The sequence below is a fragment of the Panulirus ornatus genome, chromosome 28 (genome assembly GCF_036320965.1).
Source record: "Panulirus ornatus isolate Po-2019 chromosome 28, ASM3632096v1, whole genome shotgun sequence".
Classification (NCBI taxonomy): domain Eukaryota; kingdom Metazoa; phylum Arthropoda; class Malacostraca; order Decapoda; family Palinuridae; genus Panulirus; species Panulirus ornatus.
The window spans coordinates 19256543-19276664 of NC_092251.1; the positions used below are offsets into that span (position 1 = coordinate 19256543).

Genomic DNA, 20122 nt, shown 5'->3' on the forward strand with positions numbered 1-20122 from the left:
AGAGAGAGAGAGAGAGAGAGAGACCATCCTCTGTAGCATATGTATACCTCTATAATCCTCCCCTCTCTTTTTTTTTTTTTCAATTTTTCAAAAGAAGGAACATAGAAGGGGGCCAGGTGAGGATATTCCCTCAAAGGTCCAGTCCTCTGTTCTTAACGCTACCTCGCTAACGCGGGAAATGGAGAATAGTATGAAAGAAAGAAAAGAAAGATATATATATATATATACACGAACAAAGTGCATATGAATGCGCACCTTCATAGAGCATACAAACCTCCAACAGCCAGGATCGAACTCGGGACCCCTGTGCAACAGGCGGGAGCGCTATCGCTTGGCTATGACCGCCCCTAATAGGGAAATGACTATTCGAATACTATGTACTCGAATACCCTGATGGGAAATGACCGGTGTAGACCCCGTTGCTCACCAACGTGAGACGAAGAGTATTCGAGCACATAGTATTCGAATAGTCATATGCCTTTTAGGGGCGATCACAGGCTAGCGGTAGCGCTCCCGCCTGTTGCACAGTGGTCCTGGGTTCGATCCTAGCTGTTGGAGGTTTGTATGTTATATTATACATTCATATACAAGCATCAGACTAGGGTGTGTGTAGGTCTGCCGCGAGACAGACGAGACCCCTCTATCTCCAGAACAACAGAGGAAGAAATACCTAGCTAATCCCTCACATCTGAACCACCAAATACAGTTCGGGTTACACTGAGAGGAGAGCCTTTCCCGCCCCTCACCTCCCTTGTGGTCAGGTTACGGTATAAGGAACAAGTTGTGTTAGGCAAACTTCACTTACCCTCCATGACGCTTCTGCACGTCCGACCTTTGACCTGCTATGACCTTTAGGTACTAAACATCACCAATCCATCAGTCAAAATAATCACACACGTGTGAGTTTTAATGTGTACGATCAAATGATTTGAAAACGATACTGATATGATCTAAGGTAAACAGCAACAAAGACAATGAAGTTTTGTTGAACATTATTTCAGAACGTATTCCACACGTAATAAAACTTGGGTCACCGATTTATCCATTAAAAATGGTGCAGACTTACACTCCACATAGATTGATGTATTGACCTGTCGTATATATATATACCATCGTCACGCAAAAGTCATGACAAGCTTTTATCTCCGGGTCAGATGGAGAAACTATGTTTATTTCATGACGCGTGTCATTGTCAGGTCACCAGTACCTACATCTGCTGCAGCTGAGAATTTTATTTTAAAGTTTTATCTGAGACGACGCGGGCAACTGAGGCCTTAATCAAGGCCATTCCATTCACGCTCTCTCTCTCTCTCTCTCTCTCTCTCTCTCTCTCTCTCTCTCTCTCTCTCTCTCTCTCTCTATATATATATATATATATATATATATATATATATATATATCATCTTATCTATTATACTTAGTCGCTGTCTCCCGCGTTTGCGAGGTAGCGCAAGGAAACAGACGAAAGAATGGCCAACCCACCCAAATACACATGTGTATACATAAACGCGCACACACGCACATGCACATACATATACATTTCAACTTATACATACATATACATACAAAGATATATACATATATACACATGTACATATTCATACTTGCTGTCTTCATCCAGTCCTGTCGCCACCCCGCCACACATGAAATAACAACCCCCTCCCCCGCATGTGCGCGAGGTAGCGCTAGGGAAAGACAACAAAGGCCACATTCGTTCACACTCAGTCTCTAGCTGTCATGTGTAATGCACCGAAACCACAGCTCCCTTTCCACATCCAGGCCCCACAGAACTTTCCATGGGGACAGGGGAGAAAGAATACTTCCCACGTATTCCCCCCTTGTGTCGTAGAAGGCGACTGAAGGGGGCGGGAGCGGCGGGCTGGAAACCCCCTCTCCTTGCATTTGAATTTCTAAAAGGGGTATATATATATATATATATATATATATATATATATATATATATATATATATATATATATATATATATATATATATATATATATATATATTTTTTTTTTTATTATTTTTTTTTTCTATACTTTGTCGCTGTCTCCCGCGTTTGCGAGGTAGCGCAAGGAAACAGACGAAAGAAATGGCCCAACCCCCCCATACACATGTACATACACACGTCCACACACGCAAATATACATACCTACACAGCTTTCCTTGGTTTACCCCGGACGCTTCACATGCCTTGATTCAATCCACTGACAGCACGTCAACCCCTGTATACCACATCGCTCCAATTCACTCTATTCCTTGCCCTCCTTTCACCCTCCTGCATGTTCAGGCCCCGATCACACAAAATCCTTTTCACTCCATCTTTCCACCTCCAATTTGGTCTCCCTCTTCTCCTCGTTCCCTCCACCTCCGACACATATATCCTCTTGGTCAATCTTTCCTCACTCATTCTCTCCATGTGCCCAAACCATTTCAAAACACCCTCTTCTGCTCTCTCAACCACGCTCTTTTTATTTCCACACATCTCTCTTACCCTTACGTTACTTACTCGATCAAACCACCTCACACCACACATTGTCCTCAAACATCTCATTTCCAGCACATCCATCCTCCTGCGCACAACTCTATCCATAGCCCACGCCTCGCAACCATACAACATTGTTGGAACTACTATTCCTTCAAACATACCCATTTTTGCTTTCCGAGATAATGTTCTCGACTTCCACACATTTTTCAAGGCTCCCAAAATTTTCGCCCCCTCCCCCACCCTATGATCCACTTCCGCTTCCATGGTTCCATCCGCTGACAGATCCACTCCCAGATATCTAAAACACTTCACTTCCTCCAGTTTTTCTCCATTCAAACTCACCTCCCAATTGACTTGACCCTCAACCCTACTGTACCTAATAACCTTGCTCTTATTCACATTTACTCTTAACTTTCTTCTTCCACACACTTTACCAAACTCCGTCACCAGCTTCTGCAGTTTCTCACATGAATCCGCCACCAGCGCTGTATCATCAGCGAACAACAACTGACTCACTTCCCAAGCACTCTCATCCCCAACAGACTTCATACTTGCCCCTCTTTCCAAGACTCTTGCATTTACCTCCCTAACAACCCCATCCATAAACAAATATATATATATATATATATATATATATCTCTTTCTTTCTTTTAAACTATTCGCCATTTCCCGCGTTAGCGAGGTAGCGTTAGGAACAGAGGACTGGGCCTTTTTTGGAATATCCTCACCTGGCCCCCTCTGTTCCTTCTATTGGAAAATTAAAAAAAAAAAAAACGAGAGGGGAGGATTTCCAGCCCCCCCGCTCCCTCCCCTTTTAGTCGCCTTCTACGACACGCAGGGAATACGTGGGAAGTATTCTTAATCCCCTATCCCCAGGGATAACATATATATATATATATATATATATATATATATATATATATATATATATATATATATATGATCACACTGGTTCATGATAGTTATGAAGGTGAAATCGCACTTCAGTAGTTCATACAATTTTATTTCAGGAGTAATTTTTGTAAACATGTGGCACGATATGTTTCGTGGTGACAATCCACCTCATCAGGTGCCAAAACTTAAAGTTATTTGATCTCAACATCACATTAGATTCCTGTCGTCCAACACCAAATCCTTATAGACCAAATACTGTCCGCTTTGTCTGGCAGTAACCGTTGTAAGGGAGAGTGATTAAGGGGGGTCACGTGGCGGGGGTTGACCTGGGTGTGTCTCTTGAACAACTTTTTTTTATGTTTTCGTGTTTTGTCAATTCTCTCATAATGATTTCGTTGATGCTAGGATGGGTTTTATAATGGCCAGGGAACAGATTAAAGTGCTTAGTATTAGCAATCAAGATTCAATGACGTTGCGTGTGGCATAATCAGCAGAAGGGTATAAAATATCGGGATTTTCAAGATCTATGGGAGTGATCATTTTCATGACGATGTTTAGCGATCGCATCTTTGTGGTCATCCCTACGCGCTGAATGACGGTGCCAATAACACCTCTCCGTTACAGTTTTACCTGTCTGGCCAATAGAGATAGATTTACATGCCTTGCATTTGGCGGCGTAAACATTCCCAGTTGTTGCATGATCTGACCAGCTATTTACCGAGGCCTTACTGATGGTGTTATTGTAGTGGAAAGCAACATTGCCAGCACTGGTTTTTAGAACACTGAAATGCTCTTCCAGTGAAGAAGCACCTGACGGTTTCTTCTGATACTACCAGAACTAATCATATCTTGGGTTGGTATGTTCACTGAAAAGTTGGTGGCTTATTCCTTGTTAGACTGGCTCGTATAATTCATAATATACGTAAGCCTCGAGTTGATTCATTAATCCTTTATCATATCTGACGCTTTGACGGGTCCTTATTTGTACCACAGTTTACTGACCGATGTCCAATTTCTCCCCAGATGTCGATGGTTGTGGCCGGAGGATACATTCTGGGTTGGTTGCCCTACGCTACCGTCTGCATGTGGGCAACGTATGGTGACTACTCTGCCATACCCATAGGTCAGTCTACCATAAGCTATACCCTCTCATCTGCCCTGCTATATTAAGCTAAAGGAACGATATCCCGTGGTATATACAGGCTTTACTTGGTCCCTTGTACTTTCAGTGGTTTAGTGATGAATTGGCCCTTATAGCAAGGTGTTCCTTACGATGATGTTAACCTGGAAATCCCGTTGTGTAGAGACCTCTATTTTGGCATACGATGAAGAAAGAACTGGTCTGTCGGAACTCCATAGTACAACGCAAGAGTTTTAGAAGTGAAGCCATGTTGAGTGACTCTTACTTGGTGAATAAAAATGAAATTCGAATTATCTATCTATCTATCTATCTGTCTATCTATCTATCTATCTATCTATATATCTATCTATCTATCTATCTATCTATATATATATATATATATATATATATATATATATATATATATATGGTATTGCTTTGGAATTTATTAAAAAAGGTGGTGACTGAGTTGTTGACTGGTTGGTAAGGATAATCAGTGTATGTATGACTCATGGTGAAGTACCTGAGGATTGGCAGAATGCTTGCATAGTGCCAATGTACAAAGGCAAAGGGGATAAGAGTGAGTGTTCAAATTACAGAGGTATACGTTTGTTGAGTATTCCTGGGAAATTATATGGGAGGGTATTGACTGAGAGGGTAAAGGCATGTACAGAGCATCAGATTGGGAAGCGCAATGTGGTTTCAGAAGTGGTAGAGGATGTGTGGATCAGGTGTTTGCTTTGAAGAATGTATGTGAGAAATACTTAGAAAAACATGGATTTGTATGTAGCATTTATGGATCTGGAGAAGGCATATGATAGAGTTGATAGAGATGCTTTTTGGAAGGTATTAAGAGTATATGATGTGGGAGGTAAGTTCCTAGAAGCAGTGAAAAGTATTCATCAAGGATGTAAGGCATGTGTACGAGTAGGAAGAAAGGAAAGTGATTGGTTCTCAGTGAATGTAGGTTTGCGGCAGGGGTGCGTGATGTCTCCATGGTTGTTTAATTTGTTTATGGATGGGGTTGTTAGGGAGGTAAATGCGAGAGTTTTGGAGAGAGAGGACAGTATGCAGTCTGTTGTGGATGAGAGGGCTTGGAAATGAGTCAGTTGTTCGCTGATGATACAGCGCTGGTGGCTGATTCGGGTTAGAAACTGCAGAAGCTGGTGACTGAGTTTGGTGAAGTGTGTGAAAGAAGAAAGCTAAGAGTAAATGTGAGTAAGAGCAAGGTTATTAGGTTCAGTGTGGTTGAGGGACAAGTTAATTGGGAGGTAAGTTTGAATGGAGAAAAACTGGAGGAAGTGAAGTGTTTTAGATATCTGGGAGTGGATTTAGCAGCGGATGGAACCATGGAAGTAGAAGTGAGTCACAGGGTTAGGGAGGGGCGAAGGTGCTGGGAGCGTTGAAGAATGTGTGGAAGGCGAGAATGTTATCTCGGAGAGCAAAAATGGGTATGTTTGAAGGAATAGTGGTTCCAACAATGTTATATGGTTGCGAGGCGTGGGTTATAGATAGGGTTGTGCGGAAAAGGATGGATTTGTTGGTTATGAAATGTTTGAGGACATAATTTGGTGTAAGGTGATTTGATCGAGTAAGTAATGAAAAGGTAAGAGAGATGTGTGGTAATAAAAAGAGTGTGGTTGAGAGAGCAGAAGAGGGTGTATTGAAATGGGTTGGTCACATGGAGAGAATGCGTGAGGAAAGATTGACAAAGAGGATATATGTGTCATAGGTGGAGGGAACTGGGGAAGTGAGAGATCAAATTGGAGGATGGAAGGATGGAGTGAAAAAGATTTTGAGCAATCGGGGCCTGAACATACAGGAAAGTGAAAGGCGTGCAAGGAGTAGAGTGAATTGGAACGATGTGGTATACCGGGGTCGACGTGCTGTCAATGGATTGAACCAGGGCATGTGAAGCGTCTAGGGTAAATCATGGAAAGTCTTATGTGGGCCTGGATATGGAAAGGGAGCTGTGATTTCGGTGTATTACACATGACAGCTAGAGACTGAGTGTGAACGAATGTGGCTATTGCTGTCATTTCCTGGTGCTACTTCGCGCGGGGGGGGGGGGGGGGGGTGCCATTTCATGTGTGGCGGGGTGGCGACGAGAATGGATGGGGGCAGCAAGTATGAGTGCGTTCATATGTATATATGTATATGTATGTATACGTTGAAATGTATAGGTATGTATATGTGCGTGTGTGGGCGTTTAGGCATATACATGTGTATGTGGGTGGGTTGGGCCATTCTTTCATCTGTTTGTTTACGCTAACTCGCATAAGCGGGAAACAGCGAATAAGTTTAATGAATGAAATAGAAATAAATGAATACATGATATATATATATATATATATATATATATATATATATATATATATATATATATATATATATATATATATATATATCTCTTTCTGTATTGATATCAAGGATAAAGATCATTGGGGGGAAATTTTTGTTTCTTAGCGATGAAATTAGTGAGGTTGCTCAGTCTACGGTCCGGTCGCACCTTATTTCATAACTAATAGTTACGATGAAGAGAACACAAGGGTGACACACACGACATGACGTGCTTACAGTGTTCAGCCCTCTGAGTCAGCACAAAGAATCGATTTAATCATATAAATCCCAGGATTCCTCTCTTTTTGCGATGTTTCTGCATCTCCAAGGATGCAAAACATTCTGTAGCAGTGAAATGCTGAATTCCTTTACCTCGTTTCTCGAAGAGCTGTACTTTTTTGATCATGTCAAAGAAGAAGAAGAAGAAGAAGAAGACTACTGATAATTATAATAATAAGAATAATAAGAATAATAAAGTGAACATCTTTCTCCTAAAAAGTAAGGTTCCGATGAAGGTAATTAAAAAGTATGAAAGTTTAGAGAAGAGACAGGTGTTTTGTTTTTTATTTACAATGAAAGCAAAATGGTGTCCTTTTTGAAATCATCCCATCACTGGCCATTCGTGTCGTGGCTGGGGAAAAGATCAGGGAGAGGGACAGCACTCGGGCGAGGGTTATCGGTCCTCACATGGTTGGTTGGCAACGTTTCTCAAACTCACTGCTGATGTGCCTTTGCACCCAGTTTTGGATGTCCCTAATGAAATGTCGGGCCATAAAGAACTTGTTGGTGGAACCGTGTTGCCCTTGATAACGCCAGTCATTTTTGTGAGTTGGGAGTTCGTCAAGGGGGAACCACCTCAGATCTTTTATCTCCCATTTGCTGTCTGGGGTAAACTTGGTGTCAAGAGGGACTCCTGGTATGATGTAAAGCCGGACAGGTTGAGGACCTATTTGTCTTTCCAAATAATGATTTACGTCCAGTTTACCGGAAATATCGTAACCAGTTTCCTCCAAGACCTCCCGTACAGCGCAGTCCTCAGGGGATTCCCCATCTTCAATTTTGCCTTTTGGAAATCCCCATTTTCTACACTTTTTTTTCCTGGACTAGGAGGACTTGGGAATGGTCATCACTGATCATTATGGCACCATATGTAGGTATGTGGGTTTTATACTCCTTGTAGTATAATATATGGCTACGGATATCACCAGGGGGTGGAGATATCTCTGGGTGACTTACAAGTTGTTCTCCAAATGAGAAGATGTCCATGCTCTGGTCGAGCTGGGCTTTTGCACACTCTTCAATGTAATACCAACGGGCCCGCTGGAGACGGTAGCAAAATCGGTACACATCTTTTAGATCGGATTCTGGTGCATCCCGGAAGAATCGGACATAGATATTGTCCATCATCTCCTCGGAGATGAAGACTTGATGTCGTCTGAATTTTGCCATTTTTGCCCCGATAATCATCGTAGTGTTTTGGTTGCTGAGGTACCCGTAATATCCTTGATACCATAAATAGGTAAGTTGAAAGTAGTATATATACAATCATACTATAAATGTGTGTGGTGATGATGGCCTCTGATTGAAGATAAGGATGTAATGACGATGACCATAGCAGAAAAGACGAGGACGTAGTGGAAGGAGTTTCGTGAACATAAGGGCGTAGTAAAGATAAGAGTGAAGTTAATATACTGCGAAAGTATAGGTTATTGTGAAAATGAGGATTGCGTTAAGATAATACATACAATGAAAGATGAGGGTATATTGATGAAAGTAAAGTTAAGAGTGTAATGAAGTGGACTTACAGCTGAATCTCGAGTGTACAGTAAATACAAATGTGTAGTTAGGATGAGGTGCAGTGAAACTGAACATGTAGTGAAGATGAGGGCAGGATAAAGATAAGGTGTTGTGGTAATGATCTAAAGGTAATGAAGGTGTAGTAAAGATGAAAGTGCAATACAAATCAGTTTGTAGGGAACATCAGGGTATACAGATCATAAGGTGTAGTGAAGATGTGTAGTGGTGATAAAGGTGTAGTAAGGATGAAAGTGCAATAAAAATCAGTTTGTAGGGAAAATAAGGGTATATAGATCATACGGTGTAGTGAAGATGTGTAGTGGTGATGAAGGTGTAGTAAAGATGAAAGTGCAATACAAATCAGTTTGTAGGGAACATAAGGGTGTACAGATCATAAGGTGTAGTGAAGATGTGTAGTGATGATGAAGGTGTAGTAAAGATTAAAGTGCAATACAAATCAGTTTGTAGGGAACATAAGGGTATATAGATCATAAGGTCTAGTGAAGATGTGTAGCGGTGATGAGGGTCTAGAGAGAATGAAGGTGTAGTGAAGATAAAAGTGCAATATGAACAAGGTTGTTGTTAACAGAAGGGCATACAGATAATAAGGGTGTAGTGAAGATGTAAGTTAGTGAAAATTTGTTTGTAGAAGGGAATATGTAGTTTATTTGACACGAGGGTGTAGGGAAGATGGCCATTTAACATAAAGCCCCTCCCTCCCCCAGTATGATCCAAGCAAGATCCAGGTCTCGGCAAAATGCCAGCAGAAGAAGGTGGTAATAATGACAGCAACATTGATTAAATTGTTATTATAATCATATAATCAGACGATTACATGAAGTGGGTCTCCAGGCAGGCACTGTACACGGTATAGAGCGTAAAGTGGGTACATGGACATTGGAGGGTTATAGGTGAGCCCGAGTGGGAGCCAGGGTAGCTGTAGATGGAGGCGGGTCACTGGCAGTGCAGGTCGAATGAGGGTACATTGATGAAAGTGAAGTTAAGAGTGTAATGAAGTGGACTTACAGCTGAATCTTAAGTGTACAGTGAATACAAATATGTACTTGGGATGAGGTGCAGTGAAACTGAACATATATATATATATATACATATATATATATATATATATGTATATGTATATATATATATATATATATATATATATATATATATATATATATATATATATATATATATTTATATATATATACATATATGTGTGTATATATATATATATATATATATATATATATATATATATATATATAAAAATTTTTTTTTTTTTTTTTTTTTTAATTTTCCAAAAGAAGGAACAGAGGGGGCCAGGTGAGGATATTCCAAAAAAGGCCCAGTCCTCTGTTCCTAACGCTACCTCGCTAATGCGGGAAATGGCGAATAGTTTGAAAGAAAAAAAGATATATATATATATATATATGTATATATATATATATATATATACATATATATATATATATATATATATATATATATATATATATATATATATATATATATATATATATATATATATATGTATATATATATATATATCTGGGGATAGGGGAGAAAGAATACTTCCCACGTATTCCCTGCGTGTCGTAGAAGGCGACTAAAAGGGGAGGGAGCGGGGGGCTGGAAATCCTCCCCTCTCACTTTTTTTTTTAATTTTCCAAAAGAGGGAACAGAGAAGGGGCCCAGGTGAGGATATTCCCTCAAGGGCCCAGTCCTCTGTTCTCAACGCTACCTCGCTAATGCGGGAAATGGCGAATAGTATGAAAGAAAAAAAAAAAAAAAAAATATATATATATATATATATATATATATATATATATATATATATATATATATATATATATATATATATATATATATATATATATACTGACTGTGGACCGACTGTCAAGACCAGGATTCGAACCCATTCGTTCGATCCCGGGTGGCCCTTAAATGCGTCATGATCAGCAGCAGTAACCGATACAGCGCATCTCCCCAATCACTCTGCCCCTTGCATGCCTCACACCCCCATGCATAGTGAGGCCCCTAAAACTCAAACGATTTTTTATTCCATCCTTCCGCTTCCTCTTTGGTGTCCTAGTTCTCTTTGCTTCCTCCGCTTCTGACATCAGAACGTTTTAGCATACCCTCTTCATCTCTCCTATACACACTTTTCGTATCATCACACATCTCTCTTACTTTAGCATTTCTTATTCGATCAACCCAACTTACGCCAAATATTGCCTTAGAATATCTCATGTCCAAAAGATCCACCTTCTTCTTTGCGTTTTTGTCCACTGCTCAGCTTCTCATCCATAAAACATCGACGGGACTACCACACCATCAAACATACTCACCTTTACCCGTGAAGACAGTGAACCTCTCCTTCCATACATTCCTCAGTGCTCCCAGGACCTTTGTCCTTTTACCAATCTTCTGGCTCACTTCAGCTCCCATGGTTTAATTCACAGTCATATTTACTCTAAGTTATGAAAAACATTCTAATTTCCTCCATTTTCTTTCCATTCAGACTTATGCTTAAACTTATGCTCTTTTTGAAAGTAAAACTAATAACTCTAAACTTTCTCATTTCACACTCTTTCCAAACTGACACCAGTTTCTGCAGTTCCAAACTCGAATCTTCCATTACAGCCGTGTCACCAGTATATAACAACTAACTTACCCCCCCCCCCCCTCCTCTTCCCAACCATCAAAACACAAACAATGCATATCAGCTTCTCTCTCCTTAAGACCCCTGTATTACCCCTCCTAGCCATCCTATCTATAGACATATTAAACACCCAGAGTGAAATCACACAGCCTTGTTGCCGACCCACCTTCACCTAAAACAATTCATTCTCTTCTCTTCTTACTCGCAGATATTCCTCACTCTATAAAAGCTCTACACTGCTACCAGCAGCTTTCCTCTGACATCAGATATTCGCAACATCTTCCCATAGACCATCTCTCAACCTATCATACGCTTTCTTCAGATCCACAAGTGCCACATAAGAATAGTATTTCTCCAAGAAAGTTTACCACACATTCTTAAATCAAACACATCCATATTGGCCCTCCCTATTCTGTTGCTCTGTGCCTCCAACCACCCTCTCAATCACCATTCCCTCGTACAACCTGCCAGGCTCGTTCAACAAACTGTTACCTGTGTGATTTGAACTTTTACTTTCGTCCCCCTTGCCTATACACAGCATATTGCCCATCCCTGCCAGCCCCATACGCCTGCAAGCCTCGGTTTATCCTTGAGCCCCATGGTCCAACCCGCTTGGCTGGTCTATCGCTTTCCGCCTGCCCATCAATATAGCTGCAAGACCCACCTCCACCACCTGCCCCTGACAAGCTTGGGTCGGGTCGAGTTAAGTTTACCCACCTTCAGGAGGATTAACGCCTGCTCGCGCCCTCCCGGTCCTGGTCATGACATCAGCCTGCCAGACTCTGCTGCCAGTTCCTCAAATTTACGTAATGTAATCCCGTAATGCAGAGATGGCAGACCCTTTTGATAACCCACATACATACATGAAGTTGTAGATTTTCCGAATCTTATTCTTATCATGTACATTTTCTTTTGCAGTAAAAAAGAGGGTTTATTATATTTACAACGTCATGTAAAAGAACATTTTCTTACCCCTCCTTACGTTACAACCCAAGACGTATGTAAAAGGTTGTGATAACCGAAACGTAGAGCAATCTGCTGAACCCACTGCCTCCCTCACATCTGTTGTTCTCAGGCACAGATGAGAGTCCTTGATTTTTCTGTTTTATGCCGTCGGGTAAAGGGAGGGAGGGTCAGTGGCTGCCGAAGGACAACATATACTGTGTGGATACGGCAATGTCTGTACCTCTGTTAACGAATATTTGTGTGTATGTGTGTGTGTGTGTGTGTGTGTGTGCTCTCTCTCTCTCTCTCTCTCTCTCTCTCTCTCTCTCTCTCTCTCTCTCTCTCTCTCTCTCTCTCTCTCTCTCTCTCCTCTCCTCTCCTCTCCTCTCTTCTCTTCTCTCTCTCTCTCTCTCTCTCTCTCTCTCTCTCTCTCTCTCTCTCTCTCTCTCTCTCTCTCTCTCTCTCTCTCTCTCTCTCCTCTCTCTCTCTCTCTCTCTCTCTCTCTCTCTCTCTCTCTCTCTCTCTCTCTCTCTCTCTCTCTCTCTCTCTCTCCTCTCCTCTCCTCTCTCTCTCTCTCTCTCTCTCTCTCTCTCTCTCTCTCTCTCTCTCTCTCTCTCTCTCTCTCCTCTCCTCTTCTCTTCTCTCTCTCTCTCTCTCTCTCTCTCTCTCTCTCTCTCTCTCTCTCTCTCTCTCCTCTCTCTCTCTCTCTCTCTCTCTCTCTCTCTCTCTCTCTCTCTCTCTCTCTCTCTCTCTCTCTCTCTCTCTCTCTCTCTCTCTCTCTCTCTCTCCTCTCCTCTCCTCTCCTCTCCTCTCTCTCTCTCTCTCTCTCTCTCTCTCTCTCTCTCTCTCTCTCTCTCTCTCTCTCTCTCTCTCTCTCTCTCTCTCTCCTCTCTCTCTCTCTCTCTCTCTCTCTCTCTCTCTCTCTCTCTCTCCTCTCTTCTCCTCTCTCTCTCTCTCTCTCTCTCTCTCTCTCTCTCTCTCTCTCTCTCTCTCTCTCTCTCTCTCTCTCTCTCTCTCTCTCTCTCTCTCTCCTCTTCTCTCTCTCTCTCTCTCTCTCTCTCTCTCTCTCTCTCTCTCTCTCTCTCTCTCTCTCTCTCTCTCCTCTCTTCTCTCTCTCTCTCCTCTCTCTCTCTCTCTCTCTCTCTCTCTCTCTCTCTCTCTCTCTCTCTCTCTCTCTCTCTCTCTCTCTCTCTGTGCGCAGTTCTGGGTCCGCCACCTAAGTATGGATATTCGTAAATTGGAAGCAGTGCAGCGAGGGGCAACCTAAATTGATTCCTTCCTCACGTAACAAATCATATGATGCCAGAATGCCAGCAGCAGCAGTAGTAGTAGTAGTAGTAAGCAGAAGTAGTGGTAGTAGTAGTAGTAGTAGTAGTAGTAGTAGTAAGCAGAAGTAGTGGTAGTAGTAGTAGTAGTAGTAGTAGTAGTAGTAAGCAGAAGTAGTGGTAGTAGTAGTGGTAGTAGTTGTCGTCGCTGTAGCAGTAGTAGTAGTAGTAGTAGTAGTAGTAGTAGTAAGCAGAAGTAGTGGTAGTAGTAGTGGTAGTAGTTGTCGTCGTTGTAGCAGTAGTAGTAGCAGAGATAGCAGTAACACATTGGAAGTCCCAAAGAATAGCTCATGCGACGCCAATACACAATAAAAGAATGACCTACATTATTACCAATACAGTATAGCCTCTCAAGTTTGGTACCTTATTCAATACATCACTGAAATAATGATTATAAGACACGCACTAAAACACAAGGAAAAATTGCACAACCACAGCTACTGCTACACTAACAAATCATACATGAAAGGAAAGTGTTATGAAAAGGGATTGGATGCCATATGCAAGAGCCTTTGACGAAGCAAAGTATTGAATTCCTCTACACAAACCAGAAGCTCCAACAGACACGATTCTTATCAGACTGAATGTTTATAGTAGTAGCTATGGGAACTATGTTGGACAGGGAGGTAGTTCAAAGGCAGTCTACCATACTGCTTTAACATATAAATCCATCGTAAGTAAAACGAGGGACGGAGGTAGATTTGATGGAATTCACTTAAGAAATGAAATAAGCCATAGCAAGATCGGAAAGATTGCCAGAACTAGGAGACGATTCTGAAATACAAATTTGCTGGCGAATCAAGTCATGAGCGAAGCCGCCTCACCACGCAGAAAGCTGACGTTGAGACTATTTAACGTACACATAGGAAGAAAAAAGAGACCATCGCTGTGTGGTATGGCCGCCAGGAAGGCAAGATGAAAGTGATTACTGCACAGAATTCAGATACACTTTATTAACAAAACCTAGGGGATGCGAACCCATACACAACCGTGCAGGGTGGGGGATGCGAACCCATACACAGCCGTGCAGGGTTGAGATACCTGGAACTCTGTATCATAGAAAGAAGCTGACAAGTAAGACCGGGTCAGCGATGACATACTCTGGATAATATCCTCACAGCTTGAACGATTCAGAGTGATCAAGTCTCGCAAGAAACCCCTTGGGATATACCTGATGTCCATCAAGCAATGACTTACATGAGTCCAGAGGAGGATAAGATACGCGCAATATGAGTGACGGCTTAATACAGCAGACCTTTTATCGTAGACGATTCCAGATGAACTTAAGAGAGACGACCATTGCCAAGTGCTTAGAGACAGAGAGCAACAGCATAACCAAGACTTCAGCGGTGTGGTGGTTAGCGTGCCTGACCTTGACGCGTTTCAGGGGCGATCGAGGATCGAGCGCATAGGTTCGAATCCTGGTCGCGGCAGTCGGTTCACAGTCAACCCAGGTGTTCATCCACTCCTAGGGCTCGGTCGATAGAATGGATACCTTGCTCAGGCTAGGGAATATATATATATATATATATATATATATATATATATATATATATATATATATATATATATATAGTATATATATATATATATATATATATATATATATATATATATATAGTATATATATATATATATATATATATATATATATATATATATATATATATATATATATATATATTTAATGGTTATTTAATGTATGTATGACTCATGGTGAGGTGCCTGAGGATTGGCGGAATGCGTGCATAGTGCCATTGTACAAAGGCAAAGGGGATAAGAGTGAGTGCTCAAATTACAGAGGTATAAGTTTGTTGAGTATTCCTGGTAAATTATATGGGAGGGTATTGATTGAGAGGGTGAAGGCATGTACAGAGCAACAGATTGGGGAAGAGCAGTGTGGTTTCAGAAGTGGTAGAGGATGTGTGGATCAGGTGTTTGCTTTGAAGAATGTATGTGAGAAATACTTAGAAAAGCAAATGGATTTGTATGTAGCATTTATGGATCTGGAGAAGGCATATGATAGAGTTGATAGAGATGCTCTGTGGAAGGTATTAAGAATATATGGTGTGGGAGGAAAGTTGTTAGAAGCAGTGAAAAGTTTTTATCGAGGATGTAAGGCATGTGTACGTGTAGGAAGAGAGGAAAGTGATTGGTTCTCAGTGAATGTAGGTTTGCGGCAGGGGTGTGTGATGTCTCCATGGTTGTTTAATTTGTTTATGGATGGGGTTGTTAGGGAGGTAAATGCAAGAGTCTTGGAAAGAGGGGCAAGTATGAAGTCTGTTGGGGATGAGAGAGCTTGGGAAGTGAGTCAGTTGTTGTTCGCTGATGATACAGCGCTGGTGGCGGATTCATGTGAAACTGCAGAAGCTGGTGACGGAGTTTGGTAAAGTGTGTGGAAGAAGAAAGTTAAGAGTAAATGTGAATAAGAGCAAGGTTATTAGGTACAGTAGGGTTGAGGGTCAAGTCAATTGGGAGGTGAGTTTGAATGGAGAAAAACTGGAGGAAGTGAAGTGTTTTAGATATCTGGGAGTGGATCTGTCAGCGGATGGAACCATGGAAGCGGAAGTGGATCATAGGGTGGGGGAGGGGGCGAAAATTTTGTTAGCCTTGAAAAATGTGTGGAAGTCGAGAACAATATCCCGGAAAGCAAAAATGGGTATGTTTGAAGGAATAGTAGTTCCAACAATGTTGTATGGTTGCGAGGCGTGGGCTATGGATAGAGTTGTGCGCAGGAGGATGGATGTGCTGGAAATGAGATGTTTGAGGACAATGTGTGGTGTGAGGTGGTTTGATCGAGTAAGTAACGTAAGGGTAAGAGAGATGTGTGGAAATAAAAAGAGCGTGGTTGAGAGAGCAGAAGAGGGTGTTTTGAAATGGTTTGGGCACATGGAGAGAATGAGTGAGGAAAGATTGACCAAGAGGATATATGTGTCGGAGGTGGAGGGAACGAGGAGAAGAGGGAGACCAAATTGGAGGTGGAAAGATGGAGTGAAAAAGATTTTGTGTGATCGGGGCCTGAACATGCAGGAGGGTGAAAGGAGGGCAAGGAATAGAGTGAATTGGAGCGATGTGGTATACAGGGGTTGACGTGCTGTCAGTGGATTGAATCAAGGCATGTGAAGCGTCCGGGGTAAACCAAGGAAAGCTGTGTAGGTATGTATATTTGCGTGTGTGGACGTGTGTATGTACATGTGTATGGGGGGGGTTGGGCCATTTCTTTCGTCTGTTTCCTTGCGCTACCTCGCAAACGCGGGAGACAGCGACAAAGTATAAAAAAAAAAAAAAAATATATATATATATATATATAGCGTTTTAATTTTCCAAAAGAAGGAACAGAGAAGGGGTGCCAGGTGAGGATATTCCCTCAAAGGCCCAGTCCTCTGTTCTTAACGCTACCTCGCTGACGCAGAAAATGGCGAATAGTATGAATATATATGTATGAATGTAGGTTTGCGGCAGGGGTGTGTGATATCTCCATGGTTGTTTAACTTGTTTATGGATGGGGTTGTAAGGGAGGTAAATGCAAGAGTTTTGGAAAGATGGGCAAGTATGAAGTCTGTTGGGGATGAGAGAGCTTGGGAAGTGAGTCAGTTGTTGTTCGCTGATGATACAGCGCTGGTGGCTGATTCATGTGAGAAACTGCAGAAGCTGGTGACTGAGTTTGGTAAAGTGTGTGGAAGAAGAAAGTTAAGAGTAAATGTGAATAAGAGCAAGGTTATTAGGTACAGTAGGGTTGAGGGTCAAGTCAATTGGGAGGTGAGTTTGAACGGAGAAAAACTGGAGGAAGTGAAGTGTTTTAGATATCTGGGAGTGGATCTGGCAGCGGATGGAACCATGGAAGCGGAAGTGGATCATAGGGTGGGGGAGGGGGCGAAAATTCTGGGGGCCTTGAAGAATGTGTGGAAGTCGAGAACATTATCTCGGAGAGCAAAAATGGGTATGTTTGAAGGAATAGTGGTTCCAACAATGTTGTATGGTTGCGAGGCGTGGGCTATGGATAGAGTTGTGCGCAGGAGGATGGATGTGCTGGAAATGAGATGTTTGAGGACAATGTGTGGTGTGAGGTGGATTGATCGAGTGAGTAACGTAAGGGTAAGAGAGATGTGTGGAAATAAAAAGAGCGTGGTTGAGAGAGCAGAAGAGGGTGTTTTGAAGTGGTTTGGGCACATGGAGAGGATGAGTGAGGAAAGATTGACCAAGAGGATATATGTGTCGGAGGTGGAGGGAGCAAGGAGAAGAGGGAGACCAAATTGGAGGTGGAAAGATGGAGTGAAAAAGATTTTGTGTGATCGGGGCCTGAACATGCAGGAGGGTGAAAGGAGGGCAAGGAATAGAGTGAATTGGAGCGATATGGTATACCGGGGTTGACGTGCTGTCAGTGGATTGAATCAAGGCATGTGAAGCGTCTGGGGTAAACCATGGAAAGATGTGTAGGTATGTATATTTGCGCGTGTGGACGTATGTATATACATGTGTATGGGGGGGGTTGGGCCATTTCTTTCGTCTGTTTCCTTGCGCTACCTCGCAAACGCGGGAGACAGCGACAAAGTATAAAAAAAAAAAAAAATATATATATATATATATATATGTATATATATATATATATATATATATATATATATATATATATATATATATATATATATATATATATATATATATATATATATATATAGCGTTTATGGGACGGCATTGCATAGGACCTCAGTTATCCGTGCTGTCCCAGCTAACATTAAAAGATTGATAAATGGTGAGTGCATTGCGGTAAATCTGCCACATAAAGTCTCTGTCTCTTTCTGTTAATTTATTCATAAATGTGTGTCCCTTTGTGTGATTCTGTTTGTTCGTGTGTGTGTTTATATTTGTGTATATGATCAATATTTGTGTGTTACGAAGAGAGAGTTTTACACCCATGTTGCCCCACCTTTTTTACATGTTTACACACTCACTCACACCCCAGCCTAAGCCAGGTGCCCAATTATCGACCAGCCCCGAGGGGAGGATGAACACCTGGGATTGGCTGTGGGCAAACCGCTGTACCTAGGATCCGAGGCCATGTGAGCCCAAGCCTGGATGGGCCAGTACTGAATCATGATCAACGCTAAACACTACACAACGGAGGAAAGTGATTTCTTTTCATAAAATAGTATATGAAGGAAAAAGAATGTGTGTGTGTGTGTGTGTGTGTGTGTGTGTGTGTGTGTGTGTGTGTGTGTGTGTGTGTGCATATATTATTTTTCATGCCCATATGTAGGTATATATCAATGTAGATTATGACTGCTGTTTGTATAATCATATCTTGTCTGGGTACGTTTGCGTTGATCCCGCTTTCTCGATGACGTGTTTACTTCATCTGTTTCATTGCCTCAGATGAAGATGGAATATAGTACATGGTTGATGACTTCGATGATTTTAGCTTTCCCTCTTTTATAAGTATTACATTGGATTTTGCGCCCGAGAGTTGGCTGCTTGTGTGCCCCCACCACTAGCTAGACCATGCAATACTGGGCAAGCTGCTGTGTCATTTGATTATAGTGTGGCCATCGGCAACTCAAGCGTGGGCCGTTTTGATAACTGTTTTTTTTCCCTACACCTCGAAGCTTTGGAACTCTTTACCTTTTCATGTCTTCTCCAATAACTATCACCTGACATGTTTTAAAGAATAGGTTTTTCACGTCCTCCAAAAATCGTAAATTCTTTCCCTTGTCTCTTCTTTTTTTCCTTTTCATCATCCACTCTAGATTTCAATCAAGGCCTGGCCTTGATGTGGAATTTTGTCTATAACTGGAGCCTCCAACGTAAAAAAGAAGGAAGAAAAAACCACCTAGACATTTACATTGGAATTAGATCTATATATAGTTTGTAAAAGAGCAATGATGTTACGAGGTCAATCCTATCCACCACAATTGTACATGACTAACTTACCTTATTACCCGTGAACATTGTGTCAGCATTTCTCAAAGTAATCAGTTACCGACGAATGATGAGTTGGAACGACAGTACAGGAGCAAAGCAAAAAGTCAGTCTCGACATACATGGGTTTTACGACCACAGAACCAGCTGGCTGGGGATCAGAGTGGAGGATGTCAGTGCTGATGAAAAGTATGCGTGAAATACTATAATCCTCTTCATGTGTTGTTTGACTGAAATACTTAAATTTCAGGCACCAACTTCAGTCTTGTTTTGTGATGTCTGACAACCATTCGTGTCTCTTCTTCGACCAGAGCTGCGCGTGGGAGCCTCCCTGATCTGCAAGTCGGCCACCGCCTACAACCCCTTCATCTACTACTTCATGAGTGAGGGGTTCAGGGCCGACCTGCGGTGGCTAGGGCATCGGGCTGGGTTCATCAGTCACCCCGGCAGCACATACCAGCCCTCCCTAAGGAGCTCAAGCAGGAGTAAGTGATCCTGGGCTCAAGTTAGCTCCTTCCTCAACGTCGCTCTTGCTCGAGGCTCCTCACAGCATCCCACTAGCCTTCACCGTCGATGACGCTGACCACTGAACCACGGAGGCTTCAGCCTATGTGGAATGATACAAAGCTACG

The 20122-nt window shown here is 42.0% G+C and overlaps 1 protein-coding gene across 1 annotated transcript in view; it reads left to right on the plus strand.

The window, feature by feature from the left end:
- The window catches only part of LOC139757913 (uncharacterized), a 166180-nt gene that overhangs the window by 144068 nt on the left and 1990 nt on the right, over positions 1-20122 (plus strand). The window contains exons 8-9 of the mRNA XM_071678859.1: positions 4406-4505; positions 19802-19975. Coding sequence (XP_071534960.1) covers positions 4406-4505; positions 19802-19975 — 274 coding nt within the window. The remainder of the gene's footprint in view (positions 1-4405; positions 4506-19801; positions 19976-20122) is intronic.